Source organism: Megascapheus bottae, chromosome 11 (genome assembly GCF_031878675.1).
Source record: "Megascapheus bottae isolate mThoBot1 chromosome 11, mThoBot2.hap1, whole genome shotgun sequence".
In the NCBI taxonomy this organism is placed as follows: domain Eukaryota; kingdom Metazoa; phylum Chordata; class Mammalia; order Rodentia; family Geomyidae; genus Megascapheus; species Megascapheus bottae.
Window position 1 is genome coordinate 1,029,222 of NC_143519.1, and position 26,363 is coordinate 1,055,584.

At 59.0% G+C, this 26,363-nt stretch overlaps 1 protein-coding gene across 5 annotated transcripts in view; it reads right to left on the reverse strand.

Annotated features, from left to right (window-relative positions):
• The window catches only part of Mcf2l (MCF.2 cell line derived transforming sequence like), a 147,709-nt gene that overhangs the window by 103,779 nt on the left and 17,567 nt on the right, over positions 1-26,363 (reverse strand). For all 5 annotated transcript variants that reach the window (XM_090341863.1, XM_090341864.1, XM_090341859.1 and 2 more), the window contains exons 2-4: positions 11,138-11,221; positions 7,435-7,549; positions 228-318 (exon numbers count right to left, since the gene is read on the reverse strand). In XM_090341863.1, the coding sequence (XP_090197989.1) occupies positions 228-318; positions 7,435-7,549; positions 11,138-11,213 (282 nt within the window). In that variant the 5' untranslated portion in view covers positions 11,214-11,221. The remainder of the gene's footprint in view (positions 1-227; positions 319-7,434; positions 7,550-11,137; positions 11,222-26,363) is intronic.

Sequence of the window (26,363 nt, forward strand, 5' to 3'; positions counted from 1 at the left end):
AGTATGCACGCACACACATGCACGCGCACACACACATGCACGCACGCACATGCACGCACACACATGCACGCACACAGCCAGCAGCTCGGAGCCCCTGTGGCTATGGGCTGGACTCCTGCTGGCCACCTCCAGGGCAACTTGTCCCTGCTCAGCAGGACCCAGGCCACAGGCAGAGCAGAGGGGGAAGAGCCGTGTGCCCCCCCCCACCAGGACAGGGAGGCACTTACGGCTATGCGAAGGACCGACGCCTTCACGGACGTCCATTTGTCCTGCCTTCGGTCTATGACCAGGATGAATCCGATGCCAGCATCCTGCAAGCTGAGATGAAGAGAAAGCCTGCCGTCAGCTCAGGAAGCCAGGCTTCTGCCTCCAGCACGCTCCCACAAGCCCACGCCATGCCACACGGCGCGGCAAGTCAGCATGCGTGCCAGGGAGGGGCCGGGCAGCCTCCTCCACGGCTGCCACCACTCGCTCTCGGCTGGAGGAAGACAGAGTGGTGCCCCTGCCCCCGCCCAGCCTGCCTCCAGCCTTGAGTGCCTGGCCAGGCAGGCCTGTCCTTCCTGTCACACGGGCACTGGGATCCCACCATTTCCCTTCCCTTCGTGGTCAGCTGATTAAGCCATCTGAAATAACCCCAGGACCCACGCATCACCCAAGCCCCAGCATCTGCGCTCTCCCCATCTGTCTGCCTCAGAAAACCTCGTCCAGGGGCACCGCTACGACTTCAGAGGAACCCCGGGGCATCTGAAGGCTCGGGAGCCCCAGCTCTCATCCTGGGCGGCAGCAGCCAGGCAGCATCTCATCGCCGCCCTGGGACCTCCTCTCCCCCGGCCTGCAGCTCAGCCTGGCGGCAGAGCCTGAGTCACAGGATGGGAGAGGGAGCAGGCTTCCCTCTGAGGAAGTTCACGTCCAAGCCAATCGTGCGATGCCAGCGGCTGCCACCGCCAGCCAATCCTCAGCAGAAGGAGGCAGGCGGGCGGCAGAGGCACTGGCTGCGAATCTGAGACTGCGCCCAGTGAGCCATTTCTGGGTTAAGGGAGTCGGGATTCTACAGGGCACTGTTACTAATTACGCAGCCTGACAGGCCGTGTGCCCTGGGCACAAAGGTCCTCTGGCTTAACAGCAGTGGCGCTCAGAGCACACTGGGTGCCGAGACTGTTCACCCACTGGAGCAGGGGCGATTTCACCAGTGGATGGTAAGCTGGCTCAAGAATAGCCAACAGACTTCCAGGTAGACGCACAAACAAGTACGAGCTTTTACTCGAAACAGCCTCCTGCCTGAGAAAGCTCAGCAGGACCACACAGACCTGCTTGCCCAGCCGAGGTCAGCAGAGAAGCAGAGACAGAGATGAGCCGGGCCGCTGCCCTGGGACACCGTGAGTGCCTGCTGAGTGGCCCCCGGGGGACTTGGTTGCTGCAAAGAGCAGCTCCACCCTGCTGGACAAGGACAGAGGGCTGCAGCGTCTGTGTGGACCACAGACTGCAATACGCCCTGTGGAGGCAGGAGCCTCTGACCGCAGAGGTCACGTCCAGACACACAGTGCAACTGCGGACACCCTGGAGCCTCTGGAGATGGCGGCCGGCGGGACCTGTCCCCTGCCTCCCACGTGCCAGCCACCCTCTGGCACTGCAGGACACGCACCGGCTGGGCTTCATGGCGGGCCCGCCAGGAGCCATGCCTTAGCTCTGCATACAGTGGCGGAGGAGGGGCCCAGAAAGGCTGGCTGCCATTGCCCAGGAGGGAACGTTCAATGAAGTGCTCTGCTCTGCCTGCGCTGGGGGCTCATGTCTGTCATCCCAGCGACTGAGGAGGCTGAGATCTGAGGATCACGGTTCAAAGCCAGCCCAAACAGTGAAGTCTGTGAGACTCTGATCTCCAATTAACCACCGGGAAACTGGAAGTGATGTCGTGGCTCAAAGAGGCAGAGCACTAGCCTTGAGCTGAAGAGCTCAGGGACAGCGCCCAGGCCCGGGATTCAAGCCCCATGGCCAACAAAAACAACGATGGGCTGGGAGTTAGGCCTCGTGGTCGAGTGCTTGCCTAGCATGCACAAAGACCCATGTGTTCGATTCCTCGGTACCCTACATACATAGAAAAAGCCACAATTGGTGCTGTGGCTCAAGTGGTAGAGCACCAGCCTTGAGAAAGCCCAAGGACAACGCTGAGGCCCTGCGTTCAAACCCTGGGACTAGCAAAAAATAAAAGTGTCTCTGAGAAATGCCTTCAAATGCCCACCTGTGTGGTTTGCTACTAGCTACGACCACGGGAGGCAGGACAGGACAGACAGGGCAGAGGTGCCCCGCAGAGCACAGGGCCCTCAAAAGCACCCGAGGGACTGTGAACCACCTCTGCCGCCCTCTCTGTAAGCAGGGAGTAAGTCCAGCTCCGCCAACCGCTGCTCCAGGAGGAAGGCCCCTCGCCACACGGCTCTGCCCCACACACTCGGCTCGCGTGGCCCTCTCCCACAGAGCTCTGAGCACGGTGGTCCCAGGCTCGTTCTCTCCTTCCCTGCACATCCCAGAAGTCTCTTCTCTCCCCACAGCTCACTCAAGGCCTGGCTGGTTAGCTGTAGGTGCAGGTAGAACCAAAGCCATCGGTGAGGGTCTGGGGCCGGCCGCGTGCGGGGCGGCCAGGCTTAGTATCTGGAGGGCATCAGTGTGCAAAGCCACAGGTCCATGGAGGAGGCCAGGACTGGTGTGGGCAGGTGGCCTAGAGTCCTCTCTGATGCCAGACCTGGAGCACGCCACCCGGGGCAGTGTGCAGGAATAGCACACACACACATACATACACATACACACACATATACATGCACACATACACACACCACACACATACATACATATACATGCACACATACACATATACATACATACATACACATACACACATATACACACACATACACACACCACACACATACATACATATACATACACACATGTACACACACCCACACACACAAACACACATACACACACTACACATACACAAACACACACACGTATCACACACATACATGTACACACATCCACACACTACACATACACAAACACACACATATCACACACATGCATGTACACACATCCACACACACACATCCACACACTACACATCCACAAACACACACATATCACACACATACATGTACACACATCCACACACTACACATACACAAACACACACATATCACACAGACCACACACACACACCACACACACACATACACATACATACATACACCACACACATACACACACATACACACATACCACACACATACACACACATACACACACCACACACATACATATATACACACATATACACACACCACACACATACATACACACACATACATATACACACACATACACACCACACACACACAAACACACATACATACACTTACACACACATACACACACACCACACACACACAACACACACAACACACACAACACACATACACACACATACATACACACACCACACACATACATATACACACATACACACACCACACACACATACACACACATACGCTTACACACATACACACACCACACACAAACACACACACATACACTTACACACACATACACACACCACACACACCACACACCACACACACACACATACATACACACACATCACACACATACATATACACACATACATACACCACACACACACAAACATACATACACTTACACATACACACACCACACACAAACACACACACACTTACACACATATGCACACAAACACACACACATACACTTACACACACATACACACACCACACATACACACATACACCACACATACACTTACACACACATACACACACTCACACCACATACACCCACATACCCCCCCCACATACACACCACACACCCCCACTGTGGCCACGTCCTGGGCAGATCCAGGGCTATGGGGCCAACTTTCTGGGTACCTGTTTTCTCCGGTGCTTCTGGCTGGCTCTAGGGAATCAAGAGTAAACATGGGGGACCATGGTTCAGGGGTCACCGGAACACACAGGGCTAGTGGGCGCCCCATCCCTCAGGAAGGGAGGGGCGGGAGGGCGGGAGGGCTGGGGGCCTCTCCCAGCCTCCCCTCTGCACAGGGACCTCACCTCCAGCCTGCAGTGTCAGTCACAGGAGTGCATGTGTGGGAGGGTGCGTGTGAACACGTGTGACTGGGTGCATGTGGCCTGTGCATGTGTGTGTTTATGTGTGCACATGCTCATGTACATGTACGCATGTGAGAGTGAATGTGTGTGCTTGAGTGTGAGTTCACGTGTGTGTATGAGTATGTATGTGAACCATGTGTATATGAGTGAGTGTGTGCACGCGATTATGTGTGTATGTGAGTGTGTCCATGTATGCATGAGTGAATGTGTATGAGTTCATGTGTATGCATGCACACGTGTGTGCATGAGTGAATGTGAGTTCACATGTATGTATGAGCATGCACGCGCACGTGTGTGCATGAGTGAATATGTGAGAGTTCACGTGTATGTATGAGTGTGTGTGCATGAGTGTGAGTTCACGTGTATGTATGTGTGTGCATGAGTGAGTGTGTGAGTTCACGTGTATGTATGAGTGTGTGTGCATGAGTGTGTGAGTTCACATGTATGTATGAGCACGCTCGCGCAGGTGTGCACATGAGTGTGTGTGCGTGTGTGTGTGCATTCACTCGTGCCTATGTGAGCGTTCATGTGTCCATGTGTATGAATGTGCATGAGTGTGTGTGCATGTGCATGTGTGCATGGGAGTGTGTGCACGTGTGGGAGGTCCTCCAACATGGCACAGGCATGCAAGACAGCTGCTGGCACAGATCTTCATGAGCCTCAGCCTCGAGCAGGCCCGGGATCCTCGCCCCCCTCACATGAGATGGGAACCGGGCGAGGGCATGCCCCACCGGAGCCGTGCCCAGGGCAGACGGGGAGGGCGAGGGACCCAGAGCCCCGCCCAGGGCAGACAGGGAGGGCGAGGGGGAGGGCGAGGGACCCAGAGCCCCACCCAGGGCAGACGGGCAGGGCGAGGGCCCTCCCCCGCCTGGTCCCCTGGATCTCCTCCCCTCCGGGACAGCTGGCTGGCAGGGCAGCCTGGGCGGCCTGGCCTCCAGGCACTCCCATGAAGAGGGCTGGGCCGTCCCGGGTGGGGACGAGGAGTGCCCGGGCGGCTCCCCTTCTCTCCCCACCCGGGCTGCAGTGGCCTCCCTCCCCCACCCCCCGGGGGCCGGGCTCTGCGGGCTGGGCCTCCCCATCACCTCCCCAGACAGACCTCAGCTGCCTGCATCACCTACCCAAAGTCGGGGGCTCTGCAGCCCTGGGGACCGCCATGTCTCCCAGAGACCCAGGGCCAGCGCCACGGTGACCTCCTCCACGCATGAGGTCCCGGGCCACACCCACCCCAGCCTGCCTCGCCCGTCCCCTGTCACCTCCTCATCCCCTGTCACCTCTTCATCCCCTGTCACCTCCTCACCCCGTCACCTCCTCATCCCATCACCTCCTTACCCTATCATCTCCTTACTTACCCCTCCTCATCCCCTCACCCATGGTCACCTCCTTATCCCTGATCACCTCCTCATCCCGTCACCTCCTCACCCCTGGTCACCTCCTCATCCCATCACCTCCTCACCCTGTCAACTCCTCACCCCTTGCCATCTTCTCACCTCTAGTCACCTCCTCACCCCTCATTACCTCCTCATCCTGTTATCTCCTTACCACTCCTCACCCCTCCTCACCTCCTCATCCCATCACTTCCTCTCACCCTGTCACCTCCTCACTCCTGGTCACCTCCTCACCCCCCCCCCGCGTCACTTCCTTATTCCATCACCACCTCACCCCTCATCACCTCCTCACCCTGTCACCTCCTCACCCCTCCTCACCTCCTCATCCTGTCACCTCCTCACCCCTCCTCACCTCCTCATCCTGTCACCTCCTCATTCCATCATTTCCTCATCCTCTATCATCTCCTCACCCCTCGTCACCTCCTCAGCCCCCATCACCTCCTCACCCTGTCACCTCCTCACCCCGTCACCTCCTCACCTCCTCATCCTGTCACCTCCTCATTCCATCATCTCCTCATCCTCTATCATCTCCTCATCCTCTGTCACCTCCTCACCCCCTGTCACCTCCTCACCCCCTGTCACCTCCTCACCCCTCCTCACCTCCTCATCCTGTCACCTCCTCATTCCATCATTTCCTCATCCTCTATCATCTCCTCACCCCTCGTCACCTCCTCAGTCCCCATCACCTCCTCACCCTGTCACCTCCTCACCCCCTGTCACCTCCTCACCCCTCCTCACCTCCTCATCCTGTCACCTCCTCATTCCATCATTTCCTCATCCTCTATCATCTCCTCATTCTCTGTCACCTCCTCACCCCCTGTCACCTCCTCACCCTGTCACCTCCTCACCCCTCCTCACTTCCTCATCCTGTCACCTCCTCATTCCATCATTTCCTCATCCTCTATCATCTCCTCACCCCTCGTCACCTCCTCAGCCCCCATCACCTCCTCACCCCCTGTCACCTCCTCACCCCTCCTCACCTCCTCATCCTGTCACCTCCTCATTCCATCATTTCCTCATCCTCTATCACCTCCTCATCCTCTGTCACCTCCTCACCCCCGTGTCACCGTCTCATCCCCTGGCACCCCATCATCTCCTGTCATTTCCATGCATTATGATAGCCACTTAAATTTGAGGGGAACAGTGAGGTTTAAATTTCTCCTCGAGCTGGCCTGCTTCTCCACACATGACAGTATCAACAGCCCACATGCCTCATGCACAGCCAAGGCCAAGGACTGCCCAGGGTCCCAGCCCTTCTGGAAGCATATGGGGGACAGATCTGATGCCCCTGCCCTCAGCTCCTGCGAGGGCAGGCAGGACAGAACTTTTTTTTTGCCAGTCCGTAGGCAGGACAGAACTTTTTTTTTTGCCAGTCCCAGGCCTTGAACTCAGGGCCTGAGCACTGTCCTTGGACTTTCTCAAGGCTAGAGCTCTACCACGTGAGCCTCAGCACCACTTCTGGCTGTTTATTGTATATGTGGTACGGAGGAATCGAACCCGAGTCTTCATGCATGCTAGGCAAGCCCTCTACCACTAGGCCACACTCCCGGCCAGATGCAGAACTTTTTAATTCAATGTGGGCAAAGCAAGAGGCCTGACATGCACCCTGATCCCGTGCAAGGCAACTGAGGATTCCGCCGGGAAGCCACAGCAGGGCTGAGGTGTGCCAAAGCCAGACCAGGCATCAGACAAGGTCCCGAGTCCTCGACCCCTGCCCCTTCCCGAGTGAGGGCTGGCCTCCCAAGGCTGACCAGGCGTCAGACAAGGTCCCAAGACCTCTGACCCCTGCCCCTTCAGCGCGAGGGCTGGCCTCGAGGCGAGGCGGCTTCCTCGGGGCGGCCCGGGATGCAGCCTACCTGGGGATGCTGGTGAGGTAGGTCATGACACTGTGGAACTCCTTGTCTGGGATCTCGCTGAAGGCCGGGTAGTCAGGGAAGGTGAGCACTGGGCTGCCGTCCTGCCCCCGCCCGCCTGGGGAGACATGGCAGAGACTTAGCAGGCCCTGGGTGTGCCAGCCACCCCCACCCAACTTCCCAGGCTGGCTGGCACGGCTCGTGTGTGTGTGTGTGTGTGTGTGTGTGCGCACATGTGTGTGTGCACATGTGTGTGCACGTGTGTGTATGTGTGTGTGCACACGCGTGCGCACACACCCGCGCACACTACCTAGCCTTAGGGCTTGAACGCAGCAGCCTGGCACCGTCCTTCAGCCTTTTCCAAGACTGGCACTCTACCACTAGAGCCACAGAGTCACTTCAGGCTTTTTTGGTAGCTTAGTGGTGATGTGTCTCATGGACTTTTCCGACAAGACTGGCTTCGAACTAGTGGTCCTCAATCTCAGCTTCTTGAGTGGCTACTATTACAGACAGAGTCACCAGCGCCTGGCTTGTATAATCCATGAAAAAAGTGCATGTGCACAGAAGGAACATTTGGTGACCCTCAAACAGGACATCTGTCCCCTAACTCTTCATTCTGGGGGTGTCCCCTCCAAGCACTGTGGGCTAGTAACGGCCTCGGCGGTGCATGGCCTCCTGGCTCCATCCTGAGGAAAGACATGTTCCATGCAGTGCAGAGGCCGGCCACCCTCCACCATCCTTCACCACCTTCCATCCTCCCCTCTCGAAGCAAGGCCAGGGTCCTGAGCTGCCCTGCTCAGACAGAGCGGAGGCCCTGTCCAGTGTCTTTACTGCCCTGCCACAGGCGGAGCAGAGGCACAGAGGCCCTGTCCAGTGTCTTCACTGCCCTGCCACAAACAGAGTGGAGGCCCTGTCCAGTGTCTTCACTGCCCTGCCACAGGCGGAGCAGAGGCACAGAGGCCCTGTCCAGTGTCTTCATTGCCCTGTCACAGACAGAGTGGAGGCCCTGTCCAGTGTCTTCACTGCCCTGCCACAGGCGGAGCAGAGGCACAGAGGCCCTGTCCAGTGTCTTCATTGCCCTGTCACAGACAGAGTGGAGGCCCTGTCCAGTGTCTTCACTGCCCTGCCACAGATAGAGCAGAGGCACAGAGGCCCTGTCCAGTGTCTTCACTGCCCTGCCACAGATAGAGCAGAGGCCCTGTCCAGTGTCTTCACTGCCCTGCCACAGACAGAGCGGAGGCCCTGTCCAGTGTCTTCACTGCCCTGCCACAGACAGAGTGGAGGCCTTGTCCAGTGTCTTCACTGCCCTGCCACAGACAGAGTGGAGGCCTTGTCCAGTGTCTTCATTGCCCTGCCACAGACAGAGTGGAGGCCTTGTCCAGTGTCTTCACTGCCCTGCCACAGACAGAGTGGAGGCCTTGTCCAGTGTCTTCACTGCCCTGCCACAGACAGAGTGGAGGCCTTGTCCAGTGTCTTCACTGCCCTGCCACAGACAGAGCGGAGGCCTTGTCCAGTGTCTTCACTGCCCTGCCACAGACAGAGCGGAGGCCTTGTCCAGTGTCTTCACTGCCCTGCCACAGACGGAGCAGAGGCCCTGTCCAGTGTCTGAGCTGCCCTGGCTATGAGCTGCTTCGCGATGTGGACCCTCTGTGCCCCTGCTCCACAGGGCACCAGGAGATAACCTTTCCTTCATTACGGGCAGGAGTACTGCACAGAAAGTCCAGCGGGTCCTGGGGTGGCCTCACGCCCTTCGCTTTCTGAACGAGTCCTCGTGAAGACACAGCACGGCAGGCCCTTCTCCACCAGGTTCCAGGGTGCAAGAGGCTGACGTGGGTGCTCCCGTGGGAACTCAAGGTGTGGGAGTCCCCAGCTCCCCCACCCAGACAGGCCCGGGAGCCTGTGTGACCCGGACCCCGATCCTTCCCCAGGAAACATGCCACGGGAACACACGTCTTCTCCACCTCGCTGGCGACTCCATGGATGATGGGGTGCTGGCCACGTTTCTCTCTGATGTGGAGTGGAGAGGGCAGGGGTTGCCCTGCTCATGCCCAGTGCAATGCCTACAAGCATAGGCTCCATTCTGTGGGCACAACTGCTCAGCGGGGCTGCCCTGCCAGGGTCCCGGCTCTGGTTCCAGGCTGTCCACGGAAACCCACAGCCAAGCCACAGGGGCCGCGCTGGATCCCCGCAGCCTGGTGCTGGGCGGATATGCTGGGTACCAGCTGACTCCTCCTCCTGTGTCTCTCCAAGTCCCCTGGCACCAGCTCAGCTGACTCCAGGCTGGGTCTTGCCCTGTGCAGGCCCACGGGCCCAAGAGGCTGCTGAGACCATCGGGAGGGGCAGCTCCAGGCACCAGTGGCAGAGAAGGGACCAAAGGCCTTCGGGCTCTCAAGACACCAGCCACATAGCATTTGGAGAGGCTCAGTCCACGACACAGAAACAATCATGGGAACGAGGAGAGCAGGAAGCGGAGCTAGTGAGGCTGTGGGCACCGGGAGACGTCCAGAGAGGCCTTCTCAGCCTCTCAGGGTCACCAGCTCCAGCTCAGGGGGTGACGCCGGCCCTGCCCAGGCCAATCCACGTGCTGAGAGTGGCCAGAGAGGCTGCCTCACGGGCTAGGGGAGGAGAAGAGGAAAGACAGACGCCTGCTCCAGTCCAGAGCGATGGGACGCAACTTCACCTTGTCTCCCACATTCCAACTTGCCCGAGAACAAAGCCCTGGGGTTGGAGGTCAGCCAGGGTGGGTCATGAGCACTGGGCGCCCTCCGGAGGGCAGCGGCAAAAGGCAGGTGCTGGTACCGGGCATGGAGGGAGCTCTGGCGTTGGGTGGAACCCTGGCATGGACGTGCACCTGGCAGGACTGGCGGGCTGGCCCGGAGGGGCTGGGAGCAGGGAGAGGCCCCATCTCAGGCCTTGTGCAGCCAGATGGGTGTCTGCTGTGCGACCTCGTGCTCTGGGGTCTGCTGTGTGCAGGCAGGCAGCTGGTGCGGGCAGCTCCCTGAGAAACCGTGATTTCATCTGACAATGACCTCCAGGCTGGTGTTGTTTGTACGCTGGGGAGAGATGTGCCGTGGGGCTGACCCAGGAACGTTCAGAGCCGGTGTCCCCAGGACAGGGCCTCTTGTGGTGTGGGGTGGCAGGAGACCAGGAGGGACAAGGCCAGTGGGTGCTCTTGCGTCATCCCCGCTTAGGTTTGCTCAGGCTTCAACCCAGGGCGGGTCTGACCTCATCCTCTTGAGATCTGTGTGCATGCCCTGACCCCCTCCCCGTGGGTGCTGCTGGCAATCACACTTGCTGAGCAAGCCCCCGACCTCTTAAACTATGCCTTTTAGCTGTCTTATTTGTATTTAGTTACTTTAAACAAGAAAAGGTCTCACTGATTTTGCTCAGGTTGGCTTTGAACTCAGGATCTTGTCATCTCCACCTCCTGAGTGGCTGGGATTACAGGCCTGAGCCACGACCTAGCTAATGCACATTTCCTCTGGACTCCTCCAGCCTGGGGTATTGTGTTAGGAGTGGAGGGGGGCCTGTCTTCCTGGCCACCCTCCCACGGCATCAGGGAGCGTGCACTGCCCCCCCCACAGCGGCGCCACCCCACTGCCGCCCATGAGACCTGGGTGCACTGCGGAGCAGCGAGGCCCTGGCACTGCCAGGCCCCTCACAAAGGCTGCCCCTACCCCCAGCCCTCCAGGCTTCCGGAACTCACCGGACAGGTAAGCAAAGCGCTTTTTCAGCTGCTCCTGGATGTCGGCAGCACAGAGCGGGACGGCGTCCTGGTACATGATCTCATCTGTGGGAAGAGCAGAGGCATTGTCACTCCGGGAACCGTGCCCGCACCCACGGGAGGCCCCACAGCCACAGACACCTGGAGCTGCAGTCACGTGGCTGGAAAAAGGACTTTCAGGTTCTGACAGGAGCAAGCCTTTGTTTCTCCCAGCACAGAAAGCAGTGCTGGGCTAAGAGTCACCATCCATTGTTTCCATGTGTGCAAGATGGAGAGGGAAAGCAAAGAGACGCAGAGACAGAGGGACAGAGGGAGGGCGGGGTGAGTAGGGGGGAGAGGAGGAGGAGAGGAGGGAGGGAAGGAGGGGACACTCCCCCCCCTGCAGTTAGGGCTGGGCCTGATGTAAACAAGCTCTTCACTCTGCCCCCGCCCGCACCTGGCAGAGGTCCAGGAGCCTCACCTGTCGCCTATCGATGACTTGCTGGCCAGCAAGGACTCCTGCCACCCCGTGTGCCCACGGCCTCCACAATGCCCACCCCACTCCAGGCCCCGCACTCGCCACTGGCCTCTGCCAGTGCCCAAGGCCAGTCCGGTGAGGCAGAGCAGGAGCAGTCCTGAGCCCTGACCTCAGGCCGCACGGAGAGGCCGCTCTGCCCCCACCACAAACCCTAGCTCAGCTGCCGGGGAGGGCCGGGGAGCACGGACGGCGCCCTGTGTGGGGCAGGGCTGGGCTCCCGCACACCACAATGTGCCCACACCCCACGGCACAGAAGCACTGCACACATGGGAGACACGGCCCCTGCCCACGACGTGTCCCTCCGACTTGGAGTGTGGCGTTGAGAACCTGGGTTCACACGGGTAAGAACGGCATCGGAGAGCCGCGTGGTGGGGACAGACAGGACGGAGACAGAGACCTTGCAGTGACCTGGGTCTCCCTAGACAGGAATCCCCTAGACAGGAAGTGGGTCTGCCCCTCCCCACAAGGTCAAAGGGCAGGCCGGCCCTCAGGCCCTCACAGGCCTTGTGTGTGAGCACAAGGCAGCGCCCTGCAGTGGAGGGGCCAGCCGTGACCCTCGTGACCCTCGGTCAGACAGCGGGCAGGGCAGAGGAGCAGCGACCCAGGCGGGAGCACTGGCTGAGCCTGGAGCACTTCCACGTGGAGGCCAGCCTGCTGCTTGTTGCTGACTTTGGCAGAGCCCAGCCTCCCTCCCAGGGATGGGGAGCCAGAAGGGCACCCTGGGCCACACAGTAAAGCCTATTATTTACTAATTATCACCCTTTATTTATAGCCTATTCTCCAGGGCATTTGCTCACTGTCACATACAATCATCCTTTCCACGGTCCAGGGGTGAGGGCACAGTGGGATTGCGTCACGGGGCAGAGGGGCTGCGCCTGCACCCAGGCCTAGTCTAGGCCCTGGTAAGGGGTGGCTGATGGCAGACTGGAGCCAGCGGCATTTTCTTGGGCCACAGCACTGGTGCGGGCCTGTCGCCATGCTTAGGGCCCCGGGGACTCAGCTGCTCAGCCTCTGAGATTTCCACGGGCTGGGAGGGCAGAATTGTCACAATTTAAATTGGGCAAGCCACCGATGCTTCTCATCTCACACACGCAGCACCTAAACCGGCTCCATCACCACGTTTTCTCCCGCCTGTCCTTGCAAACGTTTAAATAAAGGTGCACAGACAAGACGGCATAAATATATCTTTGTTGTTACAAAAGGGCAGATGACGCAGCGGGGGTGGGGTTGGCAGTGGAGCCACTTGAACTACAGGATACCCCATCCCCGGCCTGGGGCCTAGATGGACGGGGGGCCAGAGCCGAGCAGGCAGGGAAGGGAGCCACTGGCGCTGGCAGGGCCCCATGTCGTGGCATCCATCCCCACCCACCACAGTCCCTCCATGCCCTCCATTTGCAGAGGGCCCTGGGCTCCAGATGCATGCTGTGAGAAGAGGCCCAGTGGACCCACTCTCAGAGCCCCGCCTGAGCCCCGCAGCCTGACCTGCCCTTTGCCCTCCTGTTCCCCCGATGGTCACCCAGTCTTGGACTCTGTTTTGGTAGCCGTCCACGATGATAGCTGCTGTGGCCTCCCTGTGCCTGTGTCCTGAGTGGAGTCCAAGAGTGCAGCCTGGCCCTCAGCCGGGAAGGAGAGACTGCCCTTCCTGAGCATCCACACCGCCTTGTAGGCCCGGACGGCTGCGTCCTGCGTCTCCATGGAGACGCAGTCGTGAGCCTTTCTGCCCAGGATGGCCAGCCAGCACCATTTCCTCCCCACTCTCAGCTCAGGCTCATGGGTCCCCCTGGCCCCACAGTGGGCTGACAAGGTGTCTCGTATACATTTTCTGAGATGGGCCTCAAACCACCACCCACCAGACGTAAGCGTCCCACATAGCCGGGATCACAGGCATAAGCCAAACGTGCCTGGCTTGCTTAACCTCACTGAAGTTTCGCCTCAGTGGGCGGTGGTGCTCTGGGGTGGGCCTCCTGGAAGGACCCTGTCTTGCGCCAGCGTCACCCCCTGTGTCTCCCAGAACGGGGGAGAAGCCAGGACACTTAACAGCCTGGGGAAGTCTGAGTCGGCTTCTGATGAAAGACCCCAGAGACGAAGCCCAGAACCACCGCTGCAGCATGGCTAGAGGAGACGCAGCACAGGGCGCACACCAGACATGAGACGTCCTCGGGCCAGGGGGAGCGGCATAGCTGGCCGAGCCAGGGCGCAGGGCTCCAGGGGCCGCTGTGCTCTATAAGGTGACTGGGAAAGTGTGTACGGAAACTGACCTGATGGCAGATGGGGGTGGGGCGCTAGGCTCACTACAAGAGCCCTGTGGGAGCCATACCAGGACCACGCAGGTATCTGTCTGAAGTCGACCAGACCCGGGACCACATAAGGTGTCAGTAGCCAAGACCACGGAAGGCGTCGGAGGCCGACGAGCCAGGACCACGTAAGGTATTGGAAGCCGACGAGCCAAGTGCCATGCTGGCCCTCGTGGCCCCCTCCGCTCTTGCCTAGCTTCCAGTGGGCATACGTCTCCTCTGTACCCCCACCCCCACCTGCAGAGCCACAGCAGAGCTCCTGTTCCAGTGAGTGAGGATACGGCAGGCTGGCGTCTGTCCTGTCCCTGCTTCCTGGGCCCAGGCACACTTGCGCTCTGGCCTCTTCTCCCAAGGCCCGTGTAGGCTGATGGCAGCTAAGGGGTCACCGCCAGCCCTCATGCTCATCCTCATCCTCTACAGCTGCTGCACCCAGGACAGCTGGTGGCTGCAGAGCAGGGTGCCAGGCAGGGCTCCTCCGACGGCCACCCCGTGCTCAAGAACAGAGAGAAACAGGACAAGTGGCAGCCCAGGTCCTCCTGACCGCTGACCACTGCATGCCTTGTGCAGACGTAGCCAACACTTGCTGGCCGATGACCTCCAGGGGACCCCCAGGCGCAGCTCCACTTCGGAGGTGTGGACGGAGGGCAGGAGGCTTGGGTGGGCACAGAGGGACACAGAGCAGTGGCCTTGGAATTTATTCCTTGAGAATAGCCTGTGTACCCGTCCCTCTGCGGGGCCTACCCCGCTCTCCGTGCTCTCCGTAGGGCCAGCGTGGGCCGTCTGCTCTCGGCGCAGGCCCTGAATGCAGCGAGGACTCCAGACCTGTTTCCATGTTCCCCAGGCTCACTGAGAAGATCACAAGTAAGACCTGCCTTTTTCTAACCCACAGTCCAACGAAATGATCACCAGGAAGCAGCTGGGCAAAGGTGAGGGTGGAGGTCAAGGGGCGTGGGTGGACAAGGAAGAGAGGAAGTGGGACGCAGACAGCATTTGCAGGAACCTACAACATGAGGGGAGAGGAAGCATGAGAAGGAACGGGGGAGGGACATCCGCCAAGGCGCCTGTATTCCTCCACGGGACTACTGAGTGGAACAGCTTTGCACACTTAAAGACAATACAAACATTCAAAGAGCTGGAGGCGTGGTTCCAGTGGTAGAGCGCCAGCCAATGAGCAAAAGCATCAGATACCAAGTTCAATACCCAGTCTTGAACAACAAAAATTTAAATATCCTGACATATCAGGGTGTACAACGTGGTATCTTGACATACGTTACATGATGAAACATTGACTACAATTGGTCAGAGAGCACAGCCATCTCCTCACAGTCACCGTCTGTGTGTGTATCTCCCTCACAAACTGCATACACCAATGCACTGTGGCCACAGAGATGAGTTGGTCCCTTCCCCAGTGTCCTAGAACCTGGCACAAGATCCCTGGGGACAGACTCCAACCCTGGAGCCCTGAGTGGAATGCCACATGGCCCACGATCCTGCCAGGGGCCCCTGACCATCTAGAGACTCAGGTCTGGGAGCAGGGGTGTAGGGGGACTGACTGAAGTCCAGGTGCAGGGGTGTAGAGGAACTGACTTATACAAATCCAGTCCACCTCATCAACCAGAAGACAACCACAACTCCAGTCCACGTCCACCAATCAGAAGATGACCACAAATCCAGTCCATGTCCACCACCTAGAAAACGACCACAAATCCAGTCCACCTCACCACCCAGAAGATGACCACAAATCCAGTCCACATCCACCACCCAGAAGATGACTCGCCCCAAATCCAGGCTCGCGGGTTGCCCTGTTTGGAAGCCCAGGGCGGGGGGGGGGGGGGAAATGCAGTGCGTTCCAGCGTGAGGGACGTGGTCTCTGGGCTCCACCCTGGGCCGGCCGCTTCCTTCCTAGGCACACACCAGCTCCACAGGGAGTCCTCTGCCCCGTTGGCCAGAACCCACAGCAAGCCGAATTCCAGGACAGATCCCCTGTGTCTCCACATGTCAGCTGACTTTTACAGGAAAGGTGCCGGTATGATGCACATGTCACACACACATGCCACACACACCGTATGAACACGCCACACACACCGTGTGAACATGCCACACACACCGTGTGAACACACCACATATGTCCCACATTACTTGCACACTATCCAGTGCTCTAGAAAAGGAAATTTTGACACTTTTGTGCGGTTTTTCCCTTTCTCCCCAATTCTAGAATAACTATTTTTTTTTTTTGCCAGTCCTGGGCTTGAGCTCAGGGCCTGAGCACTGTCCTTGGACTTTCTCAAGGCTAGAGCTCTACCACTTGAGCCTCAGCACCACGTCCGGCTTTTTGCTATGCATGTAGTACCGAGGAATCGAACCCGGGTCTTCATGCATGCTAGGCGAGCACTCTACCACTAGGCCAAACTCCCGGCCCTAGAATAACTATTTTTCAATGGGAAAACAAAATCATTCCACTAAAGCTCAGAAAACCAGGCACGATCCCGATGGATGCCGTCTTCCTGCTCGCAGGCACTCCCCGTGAGCTGCCTGGCTCACTGGAAGGGCCTCTGCTCAACCACGGCACCACCCAGGACTCTCGTCAGCCTCCCCTAAATTGCAGACAAGCTCCTGACTTCCCTAAATCTCAGAACAAACAAGAAGTTACATTAGCACTCACCAAACACCCCTCAAAACAAAAGCAATGAGTGACAGTGAGGACAGCAAGGTCAGCCTCATCACGGTACAGCCTGTGTCCTGAGGAAGGGCTCACGAGTGCCGGGTCAGACCTGGAGGACTCCAGGAAGGATGTGTGTGTGTGTGTGACAGACAGACAGACAGAAGACAGACGCAGAAAAAGAGAGACAGGTAAGAGAGCAGACAGAGACCAGGAGATACCTTTAAGTCATAGATTCTGAGACTGAGTGACAGAGACAGAGGAAAACGGATGTGGGGTGAGGAGGCGGGAGGGGCGGGGGCTGGGGTCCTCACTAGTGTGAGGCTGGCCTGGGGGAGGAGGCTGCGCCCCCAGGCATGCCCCTTTAACCCGCATCCATCACATCGGTTGTTTCATTGTAAAATGGAAAGCTTTCCATATTTCTTTTTTTTTTGTGGCTGACAATTGGGGTTCCGTTCATTAAAATGCACGAAAAATATGAATTATTCATCACTACTTGGCAAAAACGCCCTCTGGAAAATAATTATTGCCAATTGCCTCAAATGCATTTCCTCCCTTTCTTAGAAATGGCCACTTCCTGGCTGCCGCCAGTTCCCTTTTTCCGGCCGGGTGGCTGTGTTCCCTTCTCTCTCGCCCTCGTTGTCTGAGTCCCGAAGCCTGCAGCCAGCCGCTCCCCGCCGCCTAGGCAGAGCTGTGCCCGGGACCAAGCCCCAGGCGGCCTTCACTGGCTAACCTGCCATGTGGGAGAAACCTCAACAAAGGAAACCAGGGAGGGGTCCATTCCAGGGGCAGGGGCGGGAGGACAGCAGGCAGCACGGCCCAGCCCGCAGGGGAGGTGTCTCCCCCCACCACCCAAGACACTGCCGCAGCCCCCCAACCTGCCTGTCTGCACCACCCCCCACCCCAGTCACAGCCGTCACTCCAGTGAGCTGGCCCCGCCCCTCCCGCCCCGGCAGCCCCCGAGTCCACCTGGCCTCCCGTCCCCACCCGCACCTGTGCTGGACTTCAGCAGGAGCCACAGGGCCGTGATGTCCCGGGACAAGAGGGAGAGCAGGCTCAAAGTCATGCCGCCACCATGTCACCGTGCCACCATGCCGGCCGCGTAGCTGTCAGGGGCTGCGGACCTGTTTCCCGGAACGCCCACCTGGGGCACACAAAGGCAGGCGGCAAAGCTCCATCTTGGCTCTGCGGGGCACGGCGGCTCCCTGGGCTTGCTGCAGCACTGGCCCCTGAGGGAGGACACGGCCGCCCCTCCCAGGGCCTCGGATTCGATGTCCCTGATTAAGGACCACAGCTCCCGGATCCTGCAGACATTAACTCCTGAACGTCTGGCAGCAGCTGAGCCTCTGGCAGCAGCTTCAGGCACCCTAGTTGCCTGTCTGGACCCTCCCTGCGGGGGCCCTGGCTCATCCAGCCAGAGGCAGCCAGGGACCTGAGCCTGGGGGGGGCCTGGCCAGGCAAGCCCTGCCCTGGGAGCCAGCCCACCGTGCTGGAGCCTCCCTGGGATACCTGCTGGGGGGGGGGGCTCATGTGCACGGGTGTGTGCACAGGTGTGTGCATGTATGTATGCGTGTGTGCTCGTGTCTCCCCCTAACACCTGCTGGGGGGCTGTGTGCACACACATGTATGTACACGTGTGTGTGTATTTTATTTTCCCTTTCACCCTCTGTCTCACAGTAAGCTCTCTTTAGAGAGCGGGGATCTATGGCTCTCACAAGTCAGCCAGCCCCAAGGAGTGAAAAGGGTGGATGGGAGAGGTGTGTCCCCATGATGGGAAACTCTCCTCCCCAGAACAGAACCAGTCAGCACCACAGGAGACCCAGGAGGCCTGGAAGGGTGCGGAGTGGCTCTGTGGCCCCTGAGCCCTCTGCTCATAAGCTCCGGGATGACATACGGTCACTCATCTGGAGGCCAGAATGGAGCCACAGAATTAGGGGTGCCACAGACTCCAGGCTTACGTCTGCTATTTCTATCCCTGCATGGGCGCAGGCTCAGGGAAGCTGGGGCTCTGATAGCCGTGGGGCTGTCCCCAGGCCCCATGTCCTGTCCCCTGAGGTCCAGTTCCTGCGGGGCTGTCCCCAGACCCCAACGTCCTCTCTCTGGGGTCTGGTTGCTCCAGTGACTCCACTTGCACGTGGAAGGATACAGTGACTCTTGTGCCCCTGGTGCTGAGTGCGCATGCAGCAGGGGCCTTCGACCCCACAAGTGACAGGACACTTGGTCCTGCAGAGGCTAAGAGTGGAACCAGCGGGCCACTCCTGCAGGGACCATGCTGCCCGGCCCTCCGGCTTCCCCACGGGGGCTCCATGGAGGTGGAGAGCAGGGCTGGGAGGTGGGGCTGCCTGGACTCCAGGCCCCACAGCTGCTTGCCAGCCTTGGGTTTGGTGGGACATCTGAAGTTCAGGCGGGGGTGTTTAGACATGGAGAAGGCAGCATGCTGGTGGCGTGTGCACACCGCACTCCTTCCTGGTGCAGCAGAGAGCAAAGCCACACAAGGCCAGGCCCAGCCTGTGGCTGCCCAGCCCGAGGGCCACTCAGAAATGTCCTGGGCCAGCCTCCGGTGATCCCAGCCTGTCCCTTCCTCCTGAAGCCAAGCCTGACCCCAGCCCTCGGCCCGCCCCACCCACATCCGGCCTGCTCCTCCTGCCTGCCGAGCTGCAAACCCGGGGACACTGGGTGCCAGTCTTCACTCTGTTCTGGGTGCTATTTCCCAGGTGTCCCAGCATGTGACGACACGGGATTATGAGATCAGCAGCCTGGACGGGAGGAGGAGTCTGCCGACTTCACTCTGCATTAAGGCCCACGTCTCACTGGCTCAACAGCATGCAGGAGTGATGTGTACCCACAACAACACAGGCACAGAAGCACCATCGCCAAACCCAAGTATACCTGGGGCCTCACAAAGCTCAACCCCAGGCCCAGGACACTGGCCTCTTCCAGGCCACAGTGCACAGCCTTAGGGAGCCACAGCCGTGAGCAGATTCTGCCCCTCAAGGACGAGGAGCGGGGCACATTCTGATCAGCCAGCAGAGAGAAACTCGGTGATGAGGAAGCCAGGCCGGCAGCCCCGGATCCGGCCGCCAGAACAGTCGTCGGTGTCCTGGGCCTGATGGCCAGCAGGCCTTCCCCAGTGGATGGCAGGGGTGAGTGGTCTATAAGGTATGGTGGACAGAGCCACATTTCACAGAGCCAGCAGCTGATAAACATGCAAAGAGCAAACACAGGTGGAACCTAAGTCAAACAGAGGGCCACAAAAGCAGGACAGAGTGTGGGTGCATCTGGGCTCTAGGACTCTGCTGGCCCATGAGGGCCAGTGGGGTGGGACAGGGGTCAGGGGGGCCCACCTGGGGTCCTGCATCAGGTGAGACATCTCTGCCAGACATCCGGGACCCCATTCCCCCACTCGTCAACAATTCAGAGGTCTGAAAGCTCAAGCAGCTATTGGCAGTTCCAGGCTTGGGGCCATGAGCGGAAACCCCAGGGTCCAGGGGCCCTGTGGCTCTGGGAACCCACCTGAGGATCTGGGGCTCCAAGTCAGATGATGCCGGGAAGCCACTCTGTCTGGACCTCTCCCACGGAGAAGTACAGGCCAGGATGAAGCCACAGCCTCCGTGGGCTCTCAAGTCCCGCAGGCTGCTCGCAGCCTGCCAGGTGGCTTCCCGGCCACACCTGGGCCGGCTGTGAGGGTGGATCAGCCTCACCTGGTGCCAGGGTGTGTCTGAAGGTCTGTGCTTGAGTTTCGAGGGGGTGGCAGAAGGAAGGAGACAGCCTAGGATTGCAGGACAGATCTGAGCTGTGCACAGACTTGGTCCTATCAGCAGAGGAGGAGATGTGCACTCAGCTCCTGCATGCCAGTTTTCTGTAAGTTGCATGGGACACTGTGACCAGTCCCAGGTCCTGTGCACGCACGGGGGGCGGCGGGGGGTCCACTCCATCCACCTCAGAGACCCCTGCAGTGGTTTAAAGGGAGCCCAGGCAGGAAAGTCTATGAGAACCCCCCCAAATAAAAATGAAGAAAAGGCCTGTAGTGGAGCTGTGGCTCAAGTGGGAGAACACCAGCCTTGAGTGAAAAAAAGCTAGGGGACAGCACCCAGAGCCTGAGTTCAAGGCACACGTGCACATGCATGCATACGCCAACCCGCATGTACACACGCATGCATCCACGCACGCACACACACACACACACACACACACACCGGGTGTGAAAGCATGGATGCCGGGGGCCAGGTTTACTTTCTGGGCAGAGCTGTTCGTCATGGCCCAGACTCTGGTGTAGCTGCGTGTCGCTGCCGAGGCCCAGGGGAAATGTCTTCCATGTAACTCTGCAGTCAGCTGCATGCGGGCACTGTTTGGGGTGGGAAAATGTTTACATATTAAGGTCCTTATGGTCCCTTTGATGAGCTGACTCGCTCCTTCAAGCTGGTCAGGGAAGCTGAAAAGCTGAAGGGGTCCGAGTGTGGCACGAAGGTGTGGTGGCTTGTTAGGAGGCTCCAGAAGCCGCCCACGTCCCCGCAGCCCAGCTCGTGGGAGCCACCAGCGCTCGGCTTCTTTTTAACTCAAGAAAAAGGTGGTGGTAAAGACGTGGTCTGGGGCCATCGGCCCTGGCCCGGGAAGCTGGGTGTGGAGTAGGCACTGAGGCCTGCAGCCTTTCCTTTCCTGAGCCCCAGCTGCTTGCGGGGTCCAGGCATGTACCAGTCTCCCCCGGGTGGCTTTCTGGATTACACACCGCCTTCCTTAGACTGGCCACAGTCCGAGAGCAAGAAAGGACTGTTTCCTACTCCATGTGACATGGCCGGCAGAACCAGCTGGGGGTTATGGTGTGTACACACGCGTGTGCACCCACACACATACACACACACACACACACACACACACACAGCCACAAGGCCAGGAGAAAAGGCCCAGCCCCACCCACCCCGAGACCACAGCTGGGCTCTGCTCCTCTGCTGTGTACACGACGGTACTTTTAAGGTAGCAGAGAAAGCTACACCCATGCTCACCATACCACATTAGAAAACACAGATGGCGGAGGAGGAACACAACGCTCTCAAGCAGCCTCCGCCCCGCTCTGAGCAGAACGCACACCTCAGGTGCAGGACTGTCACCGGTGTCCCTGAGCCACGTCTACCCGGCAGCCTCAGATTTCCCCAGCATCGAACTGTCTCTCTCTGAGTCGTGGCCCCAGCCTGTCCAGGCTCTCAGCTAAGAACATGCAGCTGCATTCTGACTAGGAGTGAAAACGGCCTCTGGGTGGGTGGGTCCCTCAACACTCTCACGTTCGGGGCGCCCCGCCTGCCCCAGCCCTGTCTGCCCGGCAGAAGGGACAGGGGCTCACAGACAGGAGGTGCAGAGCCCAGCGCCTGCCTTTCCCCAGCGAGACTCCCAGGGGCACAGTGCCTCCATCATCTCCTTGCCTCCATCATCTCCTTGCCTCCATCATGCAGGAACACCAAGCTCGGGAGGCCGGGGAGTCCACTGCCCATGATTGTGCCCGAGACGTACCTGTGGGGCCTCGTCTGCCAAAGGTCCCTTCCCAGGGCCCCTCCAGGCCCCCCGCGCTCTCTCCGTGGGGCAGTTAAGATTCCGGATGTCAGGACCCACCCAAAGAGCCACGAGGGTGATTTCAGTTCCCTATGTGGCCCCTAGCTCAGCCTTTCTCCCAGTCTCACGTCTCCCTGGCGGGAAGCCGTCCTATGGGCCTCACCACGTGGACAGCAGTCCCCAGTCCCCAGGAACCAGGGCATTTCTCTGGTGAGAAATGGAGAAGGCTCACTTAACAGAAAGCGCCATGCAGTGGCTTCACCGGTGGGGTACAGCTGGGGTAGCAGAGTGCGCACACAGGCCACCCCAGGCCACGCCTCAAAGCCTCGGCCATCCGAGACTCTCCCCACTCTCCTCTCCCTGTGTCCACCGTGCAGAGTACCTGCCCCACCCCACACCCCACTTCTCGTCTGCCCGTGGCCCCGTGGGGCACTCACCCTCACCCACTGAGCACAGCAGGGAGCACCACTCCAGGTAGATATAGTAGCTTTTCATTTCTGCCACAGAAATGTGCGTGGGCTGTCGGTGGGCCATGTGGTCTGCCCCACTCCAGGGCTCTCCAGGACCCAGCCTCTGAGGGGCACAACCCGGCTGGGCCTCTGCTTTCATGTCACAATAAACCAGGATGCAGCTCGAAGGGCAATTCTCCCGGCCACTTCCCCTTGCTCCACCCTGCATATTTACACATGCCTAGCCAGGCCTTTGAGCAACTTCAGGGAGAGAATCAAGCAGTTCTCTGTAGCCTGAGGCTCAGGGACATGGCTGGGGACCAACCAGGGACAGGCCAGAGGAGGCAGGACACGGCTGGGGACAGGCCCCTGGCCTGGCATCTTCTTCTTCCTGAGCAGAGAGGTCCTCAAGTGACCTGGGAAAATGGGCTGGGAAGCCAGAAACTGATTTTGACTCTGCTGCCTGAAACTGCTAATCACAAGATTTCCCCAGACCACGAAACCGCGTCCCACACACAAGTCCAAGATGGGAAATGAGAAGAAGCCTCTCACCTCGACTTCCCTGGGGGGTGGGGACCCACGTATCCCAGCAAGCTGCTGCTGCCTTTCCATCTCCACAGAACCACCTGACAGACTGCACGACCACCTGACTACAGGACCACCTGACTGACTGCACTACCACCTGACTACAGGACCACCTGACTGACGGCAGGACTATCTGACTGACTGCAGGACCACCTGACAGACTGCACGACCACCTGACTACAGGACCACCTGGCTGACTGCAGGACCACCTGACTACAGGAACACCTGACTGACGGCAGGACTATCTGACTGACTGCAGGACCACCTGACTGACTGCACTACCACCTGACTACAGGACCACCTGACTGACTACAGGAGCACCTGACTGACTGCACTACCACCTGACTACAGGAACACCTGACTGACGGCAGGACTATCTGACTGACTGCAGGACCACCTGACTGACTGCACTACCACCTGACTACAGGACTACCTGACTGACGGCAGGACTATCTGACTGACTACAGGACCACCTGACTGACTGCACTATCACCTGACTACAGGACCACCTGACTGACTGCACGACCACCTGACTACAGGACCACCTGGCTGACTGCAGGACCACCTGACTACAGGAACACCTGACTGACGGCAGGACTATCTGACTGACTGCAGGACCACCTGACTGACTGCACTACCACCTGACTACAGGACCACCTGACTGACTACAGGAGCACCTGACTGACTGCACTACCACCTGACTACAGGAACACCTGACTGACGGCAGGACTATCTGACTGACTGCAGGACCACCTGACTGACTGCACTACCACCTGACTACAGGACTACCTGACTGACGGCAGGACTATCTGACTGACTACAGGACCACCTGACTGACTGCACTATCACCTGACTACAGGACCACCTGACTGACTGCACGACCACCTGACTACAGGACCACCTGGCTGACTGCAGGACCACCTGACTACAGGAACACCTGACTGACGGCAGGACTATCTGACTGACTGCAGGACCACCTGACTGACTGCACGACCACCTGACTACAGGACCACCTGACTGACTACAGGAGCACCTGACTGACTGCACTACCACCTGACTACAGGAACACCTGACTGACGGCAGGACTATCTGACTGACTGCAGGACCACCTGACTGACTGCACTATCACCTGACTACAGGACCACCTGACTGACTGCACGACCACCTGACTACAGGACCACCTGGCTGACTGCAGGACCACCTGACTACAGGAACACCTGACTGACGGCAGGACTATCTGACTGACTGCAGGACCACCTGACTGACTGCACGACCACCTGACTACAGAAACACCTGACTGACTGCACTACCACCTGACTACAGGAACACCTGACTGACTGCATGACCACCTGACTGCAAGACCATCTGACTGACTGCAGGACCACCTGGCTGACTGCAGGACCACCTGACTGGCTGCAGGAATATCTGACTGACTGCAGCACCATCTGACTGCAGGACCACCTGACTGGCTGCAGGACTATCTGACTGACTGCAGCACCATCTGACTGCAGGACCACCTGACTGACTGCAGGACCACCTGACTGACTGTAGGACCACCTGACTGGCTGCAGGACTATCTGACTGACTGCAGGACCATCTGACTGCAGGACCACCTGACTGACTGCACTACCACCTGACTACAGGAACACCTGGCTGACTGCATGACCACCTGACTGCAAGACCATCTGACTGACTGCAGGACCACCTGGCTGACTGCAGGACCACCTGACTGGCTGCAGGACTATCTGACTGACTGCAGCACCATCTGACTGCAGGACCACCTGACTGGCTGCAGGAATATCTGACTGACTGCAGCACCATCTGACTGCAGGACCACCTGACTGGCTGCAGGACCACCTGACTGACTGCAGGACCATCTGACTGCAGGACCACCTGACTGACTGCAGGACCACCTGACTGACTGCAGGACCATCTGACTGCAGGACCACCTGACTGACTGCAGGACCACCTGACTGACTGTAGGACCACCTTACTGCAGGAACCTCTGACTGACTGTGACTGCAGGACCACCTGACGGACTGCAGGTCCACCTTACTGCAGGACCATCTGACTGCAGGACCATATGACTGACTGCAGGACCTCCTGACTGACTACGGGACCACCTAATCGACTGCAGGACCATCTGACTGACAGTTTTTACCTGTCATTCCAGCTACACAGGAAGCTAGCTGTAAGATGGAGCTAAGGAGCAGGAGGGGAGGGTGACCACAAGGTGTCACCATGGACCCAGGATTCCCAGTCCATGGCGTCCTGAACCCCTTGCCAGTGTAGGGAAGGGTGCTACAGTAGAGGCCACGCCGCCCAGGGGCTGCCCTGGGTTCCCTGACTCCACAGCCCTCAGCACAGCAGACTCCAGAAAATGACATGTAGGCTGTGCATTCTGGGAGGACCTCCCCTCCACCCCGCCGGAGGCCCTCAGCTGCCATGAGTGCGGCTCTTCCTGGAGGCCAAGCCCAGCGCTCAGCCCCTGCTGAGGTGCTGCAATCAGTCAGCTGGAACTCTCCGCACAGGAGAGCCACCCCCCAGCCTGCTGCCCCTTCCCCACCTGCCCCCCACCCAGGGCAGAGCCTGGGTGTCAGCCCTGTGTTTAGGTCACTCTGGCTCTGGGCCTCCCTCAGCTTCTGTGGAACACAAGGCTGGCCTGCCACTGGGGCTCTGGGGTCACCTGGCCAGAGGCCACCAGAAAGGCTGTCCTCCGAGAGAGAGGCTGGACCTCTGCCCTGCCCATCTTTAGCCCATCCTCAAGTCCTCAGGAGCCTGTCCTTGCCCACCTCCCTCTCCAGTGTCTGGTCATCTGTCCACTGTCACAGGGCACTGTACATGAGCTGCAGCCCAGAGGCACAGGGACAGCAAGAAGCCGTCGTGCAGGCTCCTCGCTCTGCAGTACCAGCTGCTGTAGACAACTGTCGAATCTACAGTCCCAGAATACATCACTGCCCTACACGCTGTCCTCCCAAACCGCCAGCCACCCAGGCTGTTGCCCAGCTACGCCGGTTCTGCTTGTGCATTGACCACCGCTGACCATGCACACTGAGGCAAACCTTGACCCACCCATCCAGTAGTCAGTCTGTTTAGGGCTGAAAACACCCTTGAACCACCACGAGGAGCAGATTACAAAGGGCCTGGGGCTGACGTTGCGCCT